Below are 18,422 nucleotides of genomic sequence, written 5' to 3'. Positions count from 1 at the left end.
TAATTCTGGTTAAATATTCGATGATGCTCTTGAAAACTGACTCATTTAAGTATTTATAGAACTCGACATTGAATGATTAATATTTACACAAAAATCTGTATATCTTATCAAAGAATGACTATTTTTAAATGACCACATTCTTATATGTCTAATAATGAGAGCAATTATCTTACAATTTCTTTACAATTTGATTGCAAAAGCCGTACAAAATTTTGTTCGCGATTCAAATCACGTTTGTAGCTGAGAGCCATATTAAAAGAGTATTCACAACACAATGCAAGGAAGTTCAACACCAAGTACTAAAATATCTCCGAATAACTGAAATGTTTCCAACGCAATTTGAATGATTTCAAAAGAAACGTAAATAGAAAAGTTTTCGTTTCATCGTTTCTTTAACAAAGGTTTTGAAGATCAGGAGTTCTCATCAAAGACTCATGAAATTGGGACAATTTTAAAACGACATATCAATTTATTTTATAAATTGCACGTGTTTAAAGTAACATCTATCAACAGCGATGCTATTTAAAAATTAAATCCTATTACAGAAATAATATCACATAAAAAATTATTAGATTTTAGTACAAACAGTAAAAACGATCAGTAATATCAGAAATTGCCTTTTCTTTAAAATTGTGCAGTAAATCCACTCAAAATTTCGAGCATCATTAAATTGTATATTATTTCTATGCTTGCATGACTTATACAAAAGTACAAGAATACACTTACAAATAACAAAATAACTTGTTTAGGTTAAATCTATCTTTAAAATACTTGAAATGTCTGATGCCACCTATCCACTCTATTTCTTCGCAACCGTCGGAAAACCGATTTCATTCAAGCTTTGCAGAATTATAGGGAACATTGAAAGTAATAACTATGCAAAGCCATAACTTGTAACTTCCTAAAATAAATAATTTATGTTTAAAGTTCTTATAATTTATATTTAACCATACCGTGTTTCTGTTTGTTTTAAAAGAAATTACGATTGAAAGAAATCAGAAACTTTTGATCCATCATATATTTAACTGTTTGAGAATAGTATATCTAGCAAAATAAGTGTTCTTCTATTTCATAGAAAATGTATCTAACTGCACAAGTTTCTTTCGCGGGAATTTAAAAATATTTATTCTTCAATTAATTTCAGTAACTCTTTACCCAAAAGCTCTAGATGTGTCAAACCGAAGACCGTGAGATCTCTCAGAGTTTATATAAATATTTCTTTGTTAAATTATCGAATCTACTAATTGAAACAGACAAAGAAAAATAAAGAAGTTTCATGTACATTGACCAGTTTCGATTTCACAGCCCTCGGTTTAATAAATCCTTTCTGGACGAACTTCGAACATTTTCTCCACTATTTGAATGAATTGCGCGCGACGGTCTTGCAAGGTTGTTGCTCTCGACATACTGTCTAGCTGTACGAAGTTCGAACAAAATCGGTGATCCAAATGTCTGGTCGTTAGCCAGAATCGTTTGTCGCACCGTGAGACGACGCGACGCGTACCGCGCGCGAGCAACAACGAGATCGAGTGGCGCGTAAACGCGATGACACAGAGAAGACAAACCAGGGAGGAAGCGAGGACAGAGAGGGAGGAAACAGACAGAAGTGAATAATGACTTACTGTGAGCGGCAAAGGTCATGATGACGTCGCTCTGGTCGATGGCCCTGAGATCCTGACCGGTAAGATCGAACTCGCCGACGCTCCGTTGCTCGCCGATCGGTTTCTCGTCCTCGTCCTCGCCGAGGGCGTTCTTGTAGATGTCCAGCAGAAACTTGGGCGCCGACCTTTTCACCTGTGGCGGTCTGCCGGCCGTGTTCCTCGGCCTGTCCGGCAGCCCAAGAAGATTCAATATCTCGTGCTCGACCTCGCGTTTCTCCCGTTGGCTGACCACCCTGTGCACGATCGTCTGGTCGAAGCCGTTGTCGACGTAGAGGCCGCTCATCCTTTCCGCGGCGGCGGTGCTCGTCAGCCCGGCGAGGATCGTCCCGAGGATCAGCAGGGGCGCGAGACGGCGCGGCGACATCCCGGCGCGTCTTTCCGCTCGAGATCGACACGGCCCGGAAGCCACCATTCTACCTCCCGCCGCTTCCACCACCACCTCCACCAGCACCACCTTCCCCTACGCCACCGCCTCCTCCTCCTCCTACGTCGGCGCTCGCACGACGACGACGTTGTCGTCGTCGTCGTCGTTCCTATCGAACCACCAACGTGGACGCCGAGCGGGACCGCCGCCTCGGCGATCGAGCCGCGATCGAACCGCGGTACCGATCGATTACTCTATCGACGACACACCACTCGGACGCGAACTCGTTTAGTACCGCCAAACTTCGCCTTCCTGTTCCTCCTGTTGCCCCCGTAGGGACACTCGAGTCTTTACGGAACTACGAAAAATTTTCTCGCAAACACCGACAATCGGTTGCTCGAAATTCCTGTTCCGGTTAACGACGATCGACGAATCACATAGCGCGCACTTTTGCTCAACGACCGAAACAACGATCCGAAGGATACACGCCGCGCATGTTCGCCAAAACGCGCACGGGCAACTCTCGAGACCGTCTCGGTGAGCACCGGTGACCACTGCCGACGACTCCCGCGATGCCAGTGCCAGTCTGTTTGTCTGGCCCGTGCGGTGCACCTCCTCGTCGTCGCTGCTCCTCCGCGAGGCCTCACCACCGCCTCCCAGGGCCGTACCGCTCCTCCGACAGAGCCACGCCTCGCTTTTGCCTTCCTTCGCCTTTAGCCTCTCCGACTCTTGCGTCGCCTCGTTTCGCTTCGCTTCGCTTCGCCTTGCTTTACCTTGTCTTGCCTTGCCTTGCCTCGCCTCAACTCGCCTCGACTCGCTTCGCCTCCTCGCTTCGTCTCGCCACCACTCGCTTCGACTCACCTCGCATTTGCCTCGCACCGCTTTTGCCTTGCCACGCCGGTAGCCACGCGTACATACTGATCCTCTCCTCTCTTTGCCCTCGTCCCTTCCCTCCACCTCCTACTCTTCTTCTCTTCTCGTCACTTCGCTCTGTCCACAGTGGCAGTCACGGTGTCTGCTAAAATTGCTCTTCCACCGATCACTTGCCCGATGCCTCGCCACTTTTCGCCGTTCGGTTCTGTTTTTGGGAACAGTTTACCGAAGGATAGTTGGACAGTTCGGAAACCTGTCGATTCGACGGAATTCGCTGTGCCGGTTGGAGACGTTTTGGGGTGCGTGTGGGGTCTGTCTGGTTAAAGCGTATTTTAGGAGAACTTTATACCTGAATGACACTATTATGGAGATTCTGGTCGGTTCAGGTAACCTGACCATTTCTCAACGAGGTATTTGTATCGATATGTTGCGGAGTCTCCGTTACCTTTATAATCGTCTGCCTCTTTCTGGACGTGTACGATATATCGACACCTGATATGAATAACGTTGTAACTTCATTGTAAACATATAAGGTACATTGTTACGATGCTGTTCTTATTAGGTGTCGATGTAGCTATCAACTAATTAACATACCCTCTTAGCGATGATCGCCATATTGATTTAATTCAGCAAACTAATTTTTTTAAACTTAACGCGCTGTTCAAAATATCTTGCATATTAAATATACCTTAAAATATTTTCAATGAGGCCGACATTAACTGTTCACGATCGTATTTGCCATTAGTACATTATCGTTTAAGATTTTTCATTTTATGTAACAAAGTTGTCGATGTTTTGGATTACTGTCCTCTTATGATTATCTAGTTTTGGTTATTCTTTCGCAACAATTCCTTGATTGATCACAATGAAGGTTTCTGATGTTTGCCTTGAAATTACGATATCTATGAATGGCAATAAAGTCCCAAACCCTTATTTGCAGAAACAATCCTAAACGAGGGATTGTAATCCCAAAGGTGTACTTCTGAATAAGTGTTTCACGATTCATTAAAGTCTCTCCAATGACTAACCGAAGTACTCACAATTAGCAGTTCTCACAATGAAAAACAAATTTGACCGACAAAAATTGTGTTGTTCCGATATCTATCACTGTTTTTGTATGTTCTATATGTGTATGCTGCATTTATGTTTAAAAAGTAGTCTCATACAGTTACTAAAGATATACTATGGGCTCCTGATAAATTGGCAGTCGAAAGCAGAGCAAACTGCATTAATTCGCCAGTTAACATATCAAATGCTCAGAGTACTAACAATGCATTGTAAATAAAGAGTCAAATTACCTGATTTTATCAGAAATTTTATGATGGTATCATTCAGGTAATAACTTTACTTAATAGACAAATTGTATTATCTATTTTGTGAATGGATGTTAGTCAGACTTTAGTAGTAAACATTTACATACATGATTTACAGGACTTTTATATCGACATGGCGCTTTTGAAAGGTTTAATAGCAACATCTCCTCTGTATAAAAGAAGAAGTAGATTATTTTGCATTCATATGCAAAATTCGAGAAAAAGAATAGATATTATTTTAAAGGATTTATTTAGTCGAAAATAGATGAAATAGGCGTTATTATAATTTTCCAATTATACAGTGGGACGTATATGTTTTATAAGACACCAGAAGGTTAATTTTTTAATAGAGTCAGATAAATTATTATAAGGAATCTTGTATATTAGAACATTAATATCTAAGAACTGTTAAAAACTTGCAAAATTAACTATAAAAGAGTGTTAAATTTAATAAAAATTTTCTGTATCTCAGCAATTCGTCAATTAAGTGTTTGCATATAATTATATGCAAACTAATAATTTATTACTTAGATTGCTACTAATTTAGAGCTGTTTAGTAATAGTAGGAAAAATATTTTTCTATATTTTTATGATCATTGATTCAACTAGGAAGAGACTAGGGTGAACTTAGACACCCTAGAACAGAGTCTAGACTAACCTAACCTACCTGTAAAATTATTGTTCATAGCAATAGTATATCTACACAATATAGAACGCCTGATTTTAAAGCTTATAAAAAATGGAGACATTTTCTTTCCAACGAAACTTTCGTTAAACCATAACAATATTAATAATGATTAACTATATCTACAAAAATTAAAACATGTTCAAATTATAATAAAATATGTAAAAAAAGAGGAATTGAGATACGTGATAAGTGAAAAATGCTGATCTGAAAAAAAGTAGTTCATATGGAATACGGGAAATTTTGTAAACAAAGTGAAGAAAACTTGATTTTTTAAAAAATATATAAAAAAAACGAACAAAGTTTTTCATCTTTTTAAATTTAATATTAATATTATTTTAATACGTCCTCCATACGTCGAGCATATTACTCGCACGTGAATATATTACAACACTTTTCCCATTACTATCAATATAACGTACTTAAAATGCTAAAAGTGTAACTTATAATACCACATAATATCAACAAGGAACATGTACCCAATATCAAACATATTGCATACTACGCAAATTTAACGTGTTCCGTATCACGTATATACGCACGCCGACAGGAAAATAATAATTATCTTAATAAGAAAATAAATTGAATGATAAATTGCTTGTGAATACTTAAAAACACGTTTAATAATAAATAATTCAAAAGTAATATTCCATAACTTAGCTTTGCTAAAACATTTAACTAAATTAACTTACCTTTTAGAAACTTTTAGACTGCATAAAACACAACAGAGTTTCGCATTTAACAATTAAAAGTATTCAATTAAAAGTTAAATGTTAATATGCTTTTTTATTCAGAACGAAATATTTTGTTATCATTGTTAACATCGTAAATTTTATTACCATTGAACAATTTTATTATTTATTTAGCAAAATATTTTGTGTTCCATATTGAACACAGTTGTTATATATTAAACAATATGTACATATATCGCGTGGCAATTTAATGCGTTGCTATATAACGCGTGACAATCTAACGCATTGCTATATAACGCGTGGCGATTTAATGCATTGTTAATATAAAGCCTGATAATCTAACGCTTGGAGATCTAACGCATTGCTATATAACGCGTGGCGATTTAATGCGTTGTTAATATAACGCGTGATAATCTAACACATGGCGATATAACGCATTGCTATATAACGCGTGGCGATTTAATGCGTTGTTAATATAACGCGTGATAATCTAACACATGGCGATATAACGCATTGCTATATAACGCGTGGCAATTTAATGCGTTGTTAATATAACGCATTGCTATATAACGCGTGACAATTTAATACGTTGTTAATATAACGCATTGCTATATAACGCGTGACAATTTAACGCTTGGTGATCTAACGCGTTGCTATATAGCCCATAGCAATTTAATGCGCTGTTAATATGCGCATTGCTATATAACGCGTGACAATTTAATACGTTGTTAATATAACGCATTGCTATATAACGCGTGACAATCTAACACTTGGTGATCTAACGCGTTGTTATATAACACGTGGCAATTTAATGCGCTGTTAAAGTAACGCATTGCTATATAACACGTAGCGATTTAATGCATCGTAGATATAACGCATTACTATAATATAACGCGTACCAATCTAACGCACGGTAATCCAACAATTGCTATATAACGCATGGCGATTAAACGCGTAATGATGTATCGCACTGCAATGCAACACGCGGCTATCTCCTAATAATTAAACGTGTAACTCCACAATGCGTACCAGCCAAACGTGTTACTGCACAATGCGTAGTAATCTAACATGCTACACAACGCGTGGGATTCTAATTGCAAGTCTAGTTCCATGAAACAAAAATCTCAGTCTTAAAATTTTCTAAGAATTATGATACAACTCACGAAAATTTCTACTCCTCCCAGCGCCACAGATGATTTCTAATCTCAGCTGGTACAAATAGCATCATTAAATCTAGATCAGTTCTAACGGTATAGTCCGCGATCTGAAACACTATAACTCCATGTGTCCCACGCGTTCTAACCGGCTTTAATTATTCACCTAACGCAACGATCAACGTTAATTATGATCAGAAAAAATTAACATTACAATGCATTCCTTTCAATTGTTAAAACAATCGACGTTAATCATCGGCAACATAGAGACTCATAACGCGGATAATATCACGTGGGTCAGTCATTTTCCTGTCAAGCTTTATTCAACGAGCATTGATTTGTTTGACTTGAAACAACCGCAAAAATATGTGATTAATTCATAAATTGCCGTTTAAACGGTTAACATTAGATCGTGTGCCGCTTTCCTGCAACAGGAACATATGTATTGCCGTGCCAGAGATGGTTGTGATAAAGAGAGCCGCGAAAATGAAGGATAGCTGGTGTAAAGGGAGAATTATACATATAAGCGGTACATATGTGTGTATGCTCACGATTAGATTGTTCGACGAGTGTGCAAGGTGTTGCGTACAACGCTTGTTGTACGCCTAACACGGCACTCGAGGAATGTTGCATGTAACACCACGTGTTTGCAAGGTTCCCAGGAGATTCGCGAACGTGTATTACAATGTAATTATTACGTAACTGAAGACTGGTATTATTTAAATCGGAGAGAACGCGTAGAACTCAGAATACAATCTGTATCTACGTCGCGTGCATAGCTTGCTGCGCAAATTTTCTGTAGCGCTTGTTTCCAATCAGCGACAATTGCAAATTTGACTTTCACCGCGATCGTTTGTAAATTATTGGCACATGAATTATAATGCCACTAATGTTCTTTCCTTTCTTTAAAAGATTGTGAAAAGTAATTTCACAGTGATTCTTAGAAAACAGTATTACTTAAAATGAAAAATCAAACATTTTGTGAGAAACGTATTTTTTCAGATATTGCAGTATATATTTTAAAATAATTCATTATAAAATATGAATCTGTTTAATTTGTAAATAATTTGATACTTAACTAAATGATTCTAGAAAATATTATTTAAAGGAAAAAAATAAAAAATTTTATGATACACGTAGTTTCATAGAAATTGCAGTATACATTTTAGAACAGTACATTATGAAGTATGAATTTATTTAAAGTATCAATAATTATTTTACTGTTATTTGTCTTATCATACATAATAAATAGCACTTTCTGACAAACAAAAGTAAAATTTTCATAATTTTATACAATTCACAAAAAGAACAAAATACCAACAACCAGAACAATGGCAACAATAAAGAAATTAAAAATCAGAAAAATATATAATAATAATAAAATTAACCACAAAATAAGTTAATGGCAACAATAAAGAATAAAAAGGTCAAAAATATATATAATCACGATAAAAAATAACTACCAAGAACCAGATCAATGGCACCAATAAAGAAATTAAAAATTAGAAAAATATATAATCGTAACAAAAAATAACTGCTAACAACTAAATGGCAACAATAAAGAATAAAAAAAGTCAAAAATGTATATAATCACGATAAAAAATAACTACCAAGAACCGGATCAATGGCACCAATAAAGAAATTAAAAATTAGAAAAATATATAATTATAACAAAAAATAACTGCTAACTAAATGGCAAAAATAAAAATTAAGAAGTCAAAAACTATCATAATAAAAAATAACAGCCAACAACCACATCAGTGACAACTATTAGATCTGCTACCTTATAGTAAAAAATATAAAATATTTATTTGTTCAAAAATAGTCAATCAGTGTCAGACTTAACAGTTGTTGCGCATGACCCTACTTTTCCTCAGAATGGCCATCATTTCGATTGTAGCTCGCAAGATTGTTCGCGTGATTATTCGAAAATAAAAATAAAATTTGTGTGAAAAGCCGATCCACTAAAGTTTGAAGGCATTTGCACGTCCCTGGGTCATAGAGATAGGACCGCCCCTGCCGAAGAAGTAGGCGGCGTTCACCAGCCCTGATCGTTGGTATTACTCGGCTCTCTAACGTGGTGCCGGAGATCAGGGTTAGCGAAGAAACATCGTGCGATGGCGGCCGACCGAACCGTGAACATTCTTCTTCCACTTTTTTTTCAACCCCTTGGATCTTTATCAGTTCGTCATTCTGGTCAGTTAGCCGCGATTTCCGGCGATAACCGTGCCACCGTCGGTTTCACCGATACTCCCTATCTGTAACAGAAAACTGTCCCCCGTTTCCGGTCGGCGAAACTCTGGAATTACGGAATCTCAGCACCTTAAAGTTACGGGACTTTTGGGAATTGTGGAATTTTAGGAATTCGGGGATTTGGGTGTGTGTTAGTTTTACACTTTGGAATTAGAGGAATTTTTCTATTTGGAGATGTGAATTTTAGGGAGCTGGAAATTGTGCGATTATGGGACTTTGAGAGTGGAGAATTCAGATTGGGGGAAATTGAGGATTTGAGGGGTTTGAAGATTTAGTGATTTAGAGATTTTGGAGTTGAGGATTGTGGAAATTTTGAACTGGAAAATTGTGAGATTTTGGGATTTTGAAAGTTGAAAGTTGTGGTAACTGGAGATTTTGGAGGTTTGAAGGTATGAACATGGACGTTTAAGATTTGAGGGTTGTGGAAATTTGGAATATGGAATTTGTACGATTTTGGTATTTTGAGAGTTGAAAATTGTGGAAATCGAGAATTTTGAAGGTTTGAATGTATAGAGTTTTAAAACTTGAGGATTATGGAAATTTGGAATTTGGAAGTTGTGCGATTTTGGTATTTTGAGAGTTGAAAATTGTGGAAATTGGAGATTTTGCAAGTTTAAATGTATAGAGTTTTAATACTTGAGGATTGTGGAAAATTGGAATTTGGAAGTTGTGCAATTTTGGTATTCTGAAAGTTGGAAATTGTGGAAATGGGGGATTTTGGAGGTTTGAATGTATAGAGTTTTAGAACTTGAGGGCTGTGAATGTTCGGAACTTGGAAATTGTGCGATTATGGAATTTCAATTTAAAGGTTTAGAACTTAAGAATTACAGAAATTTAAGACTTGAAAATTGTGTAATCATGGGATTTCAAGAATTCGGAATTGTACAAATACGAGACTTCGAAAGTATAGATGTATTGAATTTTTGGATTTAAGAATTATGGAATTTCAAGATTTGGAAATTATTCAACTATACGATTTTGAAAGTTGAGAATTGATAACTGTGGAAATTTGGAGCCTCGAAAATTTTGAGGGATGGAGATTGAGAATTGTGGAAATTTTGATTTTGAAATTTGTCCAATCATGATACTTTAATACTTTGAAATTGTGGAATATGAAACTTTAGAATTGTGGAGTTTTGAGGTTATGTGACTTTAAAATTGTAAAATTTTAGTTCTTTAAAATTGAAAAACTTTAGAAGTTCGTTAAACTTTGAAACCTTGAAATTTTAGAACTCGTTAATCATACAACATTAATACTTTAAAATTATGAAACTTTGAGAACTTGGAGAAATTATAAAATTTTAGAATTTAAAAATGATGAAATTGTGGGACTTTAAAGATTTGAACATATGAAAATTTGATATTTGAAAATTATACAATCATGCATTTTTGGGAGTTGAGTATTGTAAAAATATGAAACTTGGAAATTATACCATCATCAAGATTGAAGGGTTTGAAATTGTAAAATTTGAAATTTTTCGATCCGTATGATGTTAAAATTGTGAAATTTTGTGACTTAGGCATTATGTAATTGCAGAACCTCAAAAGTTCTTTCAAATTCTCAAATTTTGTAACTTTGCAAGTGCTAAACTTTGGGAATTAGAAATTATAGAAATCATAGAACTTTTAAGTCTGCGGGACTTACGGTTTCAACTCTTCAGCATTGAAATTATAAATCTACTTCGTAATCTTGAACGACACTTTAATATTCTTGAACTCTGATTATTTTAAGACTTCAGAATTTTTGAATTTTTAAACTTTGAGACTTGTAAAATTGACAATTGACAATTGTAAAATTTTTAATCTTTAGAATTTCAAGACTTTAAGATAATGCAACTAAAATACTTTGATACTGTCAAATTTTGGAATCGTACAAGTACATTGAACAACGATGAGCTACTTGTACATTTTAACTGAACAAGTGTAACTTTAGGATCATAAAATTTTGCAACTGTTGAATTGTATAATTTCAAAAAACCTTGAAATTATACATAGGTCATTGAAACTTTGTACTTATGATCGCATCAGCAATTCTGTTACAAATATACCGTATCTGTTACAGAAAGCCATACTTCGTTTCCGGTCCGTAAAACCCGTAAGATCAGCCCTCTGAATTGCACGAAGAAAAAGAAGTTCGAGTAAAATTTGTTTACCGGCCTGTTCGGTAAAGATGGCATGCAGTTGACAAAGTTGTTCGAAAGTTGGTCATACGAGAAATTCCTCGAGGATGCAGCCCATGGAGAAATTTATTTTTGGAAACGTTTCTGATCACCGTTTAAAAAAAAGAAAAGGATACGTCGCTTGGAAGGTAATTTACAAATTTAATGAGATGACAGGCGTGTTGGGAAGTTTTGCAACCGATACTGAGGTCGTGTTTGTATTTTAGCGACATCAGAATTCATAAATACGTGGAACTACTAGACGATGAATTTATTTATAGAAATAACGGACTGTTTAGGGACTTTATAATTAGAGAGAAATTTCTTGGAAACTTTGATAGACCGTCAAGGAAATCACTCTTTAGTATCATATAATTTTAGTAGTAAAATATGTTTGTAAATAAAGTTAAAAAAGAAAAGAAATATTAACTGCTAGTTGTAAGTGTTCAAAATAACGACTATCAACGTTAATTTACAGAAACTATCAAAATTGTATTCAGTTAAAGCGAAAGAATATTTTGAATATGTTTAGAAATATAAAATGACAAAAAACCCTGAACGCTCATAAATAAAATTTTGTAGTAATAAAAATAAAAATATGTTCCTTCTTTCAACAAATTACACGAAGTTTACATTATAAAAATTATAAGATTTCAATTTTTTAAATTTCACACAAGTTTCATATAATTTTTTAATTTCTCTATTTCTTTATTTTATACTGAAAATTGAATGAAAATTTTATTTAATGTGTATATAATAAACAATTATATAAATTATATGTATCATTAAAACAATTTAACATTTCTCTTATTATTTTTACCTCTTATTGATATTCAAAATGTATGTGCATTTTATTACATATATTTTGAACTTTTTACATTTTTTATTGTTTAAAAATAGGATTCAATAATTACATTGATGTTGAAATGTTTATTTATTCTTGTTTCAATCAATATTTTATTTACAAACTAATATTAATTAATACTAACTAATACTAATATTTATCGACTAATACTACATTTATATTTTATTATACCTAAATATGTTTAAGAAGAAAAATACATTTTTGATTTTACATGTAATTATTATTATGATATTGTAGATCAAAATAATCCGACATTTGTCAGCAGCGAAACATTCATCTTTTATAAGAAGTAACAACGATTTGATGAATATTTCTTAAAAACATAGTAATACACTGTTACTTCCTAAAGAAGTAACAATGTAGGTAATGCTTCTTACATAAATAATTAATAAAATTAATTACAGCAGTTTTGATACGTCCAAAAGAAATAATTACAACCTCACTAATACTTCCTAAATTAATAACAATTTCTTGAATACCTCTTGAAGAAACAGTAGCAATTTGATGAACACTTCTTAAAATAATAACTATTTGACAACCGCAATTAATATTACCAAAAAAATAATATCACTTTGATAACAATAATTAGAAACACTTGATCAAGAAAATCTACCAAAACTGATTATACAAAATAAAGTTCGCAACAAAGTTTACGATAAATAATTCCAGAATCTGATTGGCGCGTTCGACTAGGGAATTTTGAATAGAAACAAGGGAAAAAAGTAAGTCGAGTGTCATATTTATGCGCAACCAGCCATAAACGTAGAAGGGGTCGGGGTGGGCGGACGACGGTGAAAGCGAATCTGAGTCGGTAGTATCATTAATATGCCAATAAAGCCAGCACAACGCCTGTAATATCCAGTTTGTTGTAAGAAATATTTGTTTACTCGACACAATTTCTTTGCAGTCAGACTTGACCACGGAGATACCAGTTGATAAGATGGCGAAAAATCTGAACGTTTGCTTCGACCGCCCAATCTTTGTTTCTAAGCAGACTTTTCATCGTGGCCGAACAATAAACGAGCAAATAGATATTTTTCGAGGTATTTTTAAACGTGATATCAAGAGATGTTGCTTGTTTACTTCGGGCCAGTTCTATCCTTTCCATCTGGATCTCACTTTATCTTGACCATGTTAAATATTCATCGAAATTGTGAACGGAAATCACCCTTCACTTTGTATAGAAAATATCGTAGATTATTCATGGCACAGTTGAAAGAACAAGTGAAACTTGAAACGTTCGTTCTCTTGTTCCTTGTAATTCCCTTTCGATTTTAATATGACTTCTTTCCTCTTTGATGACGATGGCAACTCATCGACGAGTAACAAAGCTAGTCGCGCAAAAATTTTTGCAAGTGGAAATTTTCCTTCCCTAGCAAATTTGAGAGATTGGAATTTTGGAACTTTAGAACTTTAAGATTTAAAAATTTCGTAATCTTAAAATTGGTTGACTTTGGGACTTCTTAATTAAAAAATTTTTTATTTTGGAACTTTGCAATTTCGGAACTTTTTACTTTCAGAATTTTGCAATTTTAGAACGCCAAAACTTGAGGACTTTAGAACTTTGAGATTGTGGGAAGTTAGGACCTTTTTTTAATTTTTAAATTTTACAACTTTTGAAACTTTGAATCTATGGGACTTTGAGATTGAGATCATTTAAACTTCAAAATTACTGAACTTTTAAATTGAGAAAACTGCATTATTTTGGTCTTATAGAATCGTGGAATATTGAGACACCGGAATTGTAATGCTTTGATTCTTTAGAAGTTTGAAATTTAATATTTATAAAACTACGAATTTGTCATTTCGGTGTATTAGAATTGTACAATTTTAAATCTGTAACACCATAACGCCTTGTAAAGTAATACAATAGCTCACGAAAATCATTTTCAATTGTAGATCTATAGGACTCCAAATCGTATTGATGCTACCAGAACTAGATGCCACAAACAATGAACAAGTTTTGTCGCAGCTAAAAAGCAAATGTTCCTGCGTAATTACAGCTTAGACTAACGATGTTAGAGATTCAACTCTATTCAATGCTACCCGCAACTCCTACTGGTTTCATGCGACAACCATTAAGCGCATACCATCGTGATTCTTACAGGTGTCGGATACACACGCAGGCCGTATTCCGTAATGCTCGGCTCTTAATTCCAAGAGATAATCCTGAAAGCATCGTCCGGAGATTCCATTATCGATGCATACCAGCTCACCCAATAAAACGTTTGTAGCTTACAGCCCTGGCTCGTCATTCTGCACGTTCGTGGATGGAACTCTCGGAGAAAAGCAAGAGATGCTGCAGTTCACTCTCCCTCCCTCTCTCTCGTTCTCTGTCTCTCTTGCTGCACCACTGTGTTTCTCGACTGACCAACAGCAAACGGAGAATAAATAAAGTAAATAGAGGAATATAGGAGGTAAATAAAAAATGTGGCAGCAGAAGAGAGAGAGAGGAGAGCGTGTAAGAGAGGAATGGACAGACGGGAGGGAGGAAGAGAGAGATAAGAAGAAAAAGAGAGTTAAAGGGAAAGAAGGAGAGGAAAGGAGAGAAAGGGAGAGGAAGGGGAAGGGAGAGTGCCCTCAGGGCGAATTCCCGTCGAGCATCGGCCGCTGCAGAATCCAGAGGTGCGTTCACCGGGGAAATCCCTCCCTCGAAGATTATCCTCTCGAAGAAAAATCAACGACTCTGCGTTTCAGTGCGCCCATCCAACCGCGTGTCCCATTGATTTACCGTATTTTCTCCTACAAACGTCTCCTTTGTTTCCTCGTTGTTAGGGTAGAACAGTTATGGAGTCCTCGCTCAGTCCCACAACTATACACCATGGTATACGACCTTGTAGTCGAACGACAGCTCCATCCTGGGCTTTTCGGCTGAAGTGATAGCCTACTGTTTCATCGAAAAGTACTTATTAGTGGTGTCTACTATTTCATACTAAATACGAAACATGTGCTACGATTTTAAAAATATTTTCAAATAATACTACAATGAAAAGGTTTTAAAATTGAGCTTAGTAGCTTATTGATGCATAATTAAAAACGCTTGTGCTGTGACGAAAAATGTATGTAACTGATATAGCTATTTTATCAGCTTCAGAAAATGTGGAAGTTCCTGCGGGTATTTTAAATACTTAAACGCATTTAAACGTATAGAACGTATAGATGTTATACAATTAGATATGTCTACAAGATAACTAATCTAGACAATTACTGTGCACACGCTACAAAATGAATTGTAGAAATTAAGAGACTTTCCATCTTTTTAATCTAACTGATGTGAATGACCGATTTAACTCCTGCCGAAAATATGTACGAAACTTGGAATATTTTTGTCTTTAACAAATCGCAGACGCATTTTTGGTATCCTGCCAGGACACATCTTATGATGAGCAAATAGTAGTTTACTAGATCAAAGATATGCAGTGTAGATCAGGATCTACTAGTGCGTTGTGAGTTGACATCGTGTTATACAACTCCTTTCTTTTGAAATACACGCTACAAACGAAAAAGATATTTATTTTCGATAATGATACTCTCAGGATCTTGGACTTTTGAAACTTTGGAATTTTAGGACCTTGAAATTTTATGTTTTTGGGACATTATGGCTTAAAGACATTGATACATGGAAATTTCTTAAATTTTTGTGATTTTAGAATTTTTGAATTTTTTAATTTCGGGACATTATTCTTTAAAAGCTTGAACAATCCTTTATTAGATAATAGTACAAGAGTACATCTAACGTGCTTTAAGATAACATATTTCCTTTTTATTATCATTAATTATCTTGTAGATGCAATGTAAACACCATTGAACAGGCTGTAAGTGGCAGGAAGCGACGTATGTATGCAATTATCTCTTCACAATTAAATATTGGTTTATCATAAATTTAATTACTGTTAGTACATGAAATTCATGGAATAAATATTCCAGATATTATAATTCAATTAATATGTATTTACAATAAACACAGGGTGAGCATTTGTACTGATTTTATTAGTACAATATTTATTTTTAAGGGACGAATTTATATATTTATGTATCTGTTGTGAATTACAGATTCCTAAATTTTACAGATTGCTAAATTATTAAAGTTTTAAATTTAGAAATGACCAGATTTCAAAAGCCCCAATTCCTAAATTCCTAAATATCCAAAGTCCGAAATTTCAATGATTTATACACTTTCAAATTTGCAAGTTCTCAAATCTAAAAATCTCGAAATTTTAAATCCAAAAGTACGACTTTGTTCCTAGACACACCAATACACCTACGGTGTTCAATACGAAGTATGTAACACTTGCGACCCAATCAAATAATGACACCTGGGCGAACTGATATCATACGACTAATTTGAAGATTCGAAAAGAAACGGATAGAACACGATGATGAATTTAGCCGCGCACAAATCTGATCGGTCGTACGACATGTCTCTTCCCAGAAATCATCTCGAAGCGATCTACCGGTGAACGGTCATCTCTCTTTCTTTGTCTTTCCTTGTCGAGTCGGGTCGGCCCCCTTGTATGTCCCTGTTGCGTTAGTTGGCCAGGTCGGTGCCAGGGAGTCTACCAACGATAACCAGCTGCGCGTCGTACCGGTAGACTGCCTGCTGCCTCCGGCTGCTCCGGGGACCCTGGGACCGGTTATACTTGACCCAGCGGTTTACACGCGCTTGCCGCCGCCAGCACCACCACCGCCGAGGCCGGATCGCGCCGCTACCGAAACACGTACCTACATTGCCTGGACAAACTCCAGCACACTTGCCTCTCCCTCTGTTTCGCTCTTTCTCTTTCTTACTCGCGCCAACGACCATCTCCGACCGATACACGCTACTTCCATCCGCCTCACCCCACTCCCCCTCATTCTACTCTCTCTCCTCCTCTCTCTTTCTCAATATTTTTACGTCTGTTTTTGCATATTTAACGAGGAAATATGTTGAATCGTTAATTCGGCCTTTCTGAATGTGGATGGTGCATGGAGTACGATCGTCAGGAAATCGGGACATGGAGGATCTTCTTAATCTTGAAAAGAATAGTAAATTTCAGCATTGAACAGCATTTTCTATTTTCAAATTTAATTGATTAGAATTCATGGTATCGAGTAATGTAGTTATGAGCGTATGAATAATGTATGTAAAATAAAAATACAGTTTAATGAAATATGCTTACTAAGTAAATTGTCCTTAAAGTTTGTACGAATACTCTCTTGCAACATTCCAATTCTAAATGTTCTAGTATGAAACTTGTACAATTATGGAATAATGAAATTAACTTATAACTATGTACAGATGCAGTATACATTTTGCAATTATTTTTTCACTTCACATATTTTTCCATAAATTTACGATGAAATTCGCTTCTCAAAGAGTCATTAATAAACACATCGTGCTTTTTTGTGGGTTCAGAACGTGCACAGTTCTTGAAAACAACATCATCGTCCCATCGTCGTCTGACTTTCATATCTGTTCGTCCACTTTGAGATGAATAATTTAATAAAGGATTTCCTGAAAGAATGTTTTCCATTCTTATCCTTTCCTCTTCCTGTCGTTTTTCCATTTCCTATAATATCAAAAATACATAATGAAATTAAAATGTTAATAGTATTAAACCTAAATTGAAATATTTGCAAGAAGTTAAATGAAAAAGTTTAACCTTTTTAGCTTGTTCTGCAGCCCTTTCCTTTTTAATGCGCTGCAACTCAGCTAAAAGAGCTGCAGTATCATCTTCGTCACTTTCTGATTCTGAATCATCTTCATCGAGAGGGTCATCTGCATCTAAACTCGCTGTAGGTACTTGGTCAATTTTTTGTCTTTTAGCACTTGATGCAGAAGTTTCTCGAGGTGCTTCTATCATACGTCGATTAGAACTTTTCTCCTTTTCTCTTTCACGTTCACGTTCCTCCAGTTCCTTACGGAAGTCACGATTTCGCAATTCTTCCACTGTTCCTTGGCCATGTTCTCTAAAATTCAAATAAATAAGGTTATGTTTGTCTCAAACAAATTACGAATCTAATTTTTCAAAAATAAATTCAAATAGACGCATTTTACTTAAATATTTTACAAAATAAATTAAATACCTGTATTTTAGTTTTGTATGAGATGGTAAATCTCTACTACTGTATTGTTTTGATATTGCGCTTAAATCTTTTTCACCACGTCCTTGCCCACCTCTGGCAGGTTCAAACGTTGGTCTTGCAGCCGTGGTCATCTTACTTAAAAATTATTTATCTTATTTTAATATATAATTCAATTAATTCTCTTTTTATTAATGTGTTTTGGAAATTTTTAATGCACAGCTGATCATTCAACACGTCAAAACTATACGTTTACTCATTGAGTACAATGTAGTCACTGGGTTTACTTTGTCGTATGTTGCATTATCCACCAGAGGACGCAGACTTAAATTATCGATTA

General features: G+C 35.3%; 2 protein-coding genes and 1 long non-coding RNA gene across 3 annotated transcripts in view; 1 reads left to right on the top strand and 2 right to left on the bottom strand.

Moving 5' to 3' along the window:
- gbb (glass bottom boat) overlaps nucleotides 1-3,200 on the bottom strand; it is an 89,864-nt gene extending 86,664 nt beyond the window's left edge. Inside the window, exon 1 of the mRNA XM_003705980.3 lies at nucleotides 1,623-3,200. Coding sequence (XP_003706028.2) covers nucleotides 1,623-2,073 — 451 coding nt within the window. The 5' untranslated portion in view covers nucleotides 2,074-3,200. The remainder of the gene's footprint in view (nucleotides 1-1,622) is intronic.
- LOC143264469 (uncharacterized) overlaps nucleotides 1-14,553 on the top strand; it is a 102,457-nt gene extending 87,904 nt beyond the window's left edge. Inside the window, exons 2-3 of the long non-coding RNA XR_013038205.1 lie at nucleotides 11,058-11,303; nucleotides 13,919-14,553. This is a non-coding gene — a long non-coding RNA (uncharacterized LOC143264469). The remainder of the gene's footprint in view (nucleotides 1-11,057; nucleotides 11,304-13,918) is intronic.
- Nucleotides 14,554-16,928: 2,375 nt separating this feature from the next.
- Nucleotides 16,929-18,376, bottom strand: c12.1 (spliceosome-associated protein CWC15). Its single transcript, XM_003706001.3, has 4 exons — nucleotides 18,086-18,376; nucleotides 17,662-17,968; nucleotides 17,179-17,568; nucleotides 16,929-17,031 (listed from the first exon to the last, which is right to left on the bottom strand). The coding sequence occupies exons 1-3, from the start codon at nucleotides 18,214-18,216 to the stop codon at nucleotides 17,326-17,328; spliced, it is 681 nt and encodes a 226-aa protein (XP_003706049.1). The 5' UTR covers nucleotides 18,217-18,376; the 3' UTR covers nucleotides 16,929-17,031; nucleotides 17,179-17,325.
- Between the last annotated feature and the right edge of the window lie 46 nt (nucleotides 18,377-18,422).

The sequence above is a fragment of the Megachile rotundata genome, chromosome 5 (assembly GCF_050947335.1).
Source record: "Megachile rotundata isolate GNS110a chromosome 5, iyMegRotu1, whole genome shotgun sequence".
NCBI classification, from domain to species: Eukaryota; Metazoa; Arthropoda; class Insecta; order Hymenoptera; family Megachilidae; genus Megachile; species Megachile rotundata.
This window is presented reverse-complemented; position numbering and strand designations above follow the sequence as displayed.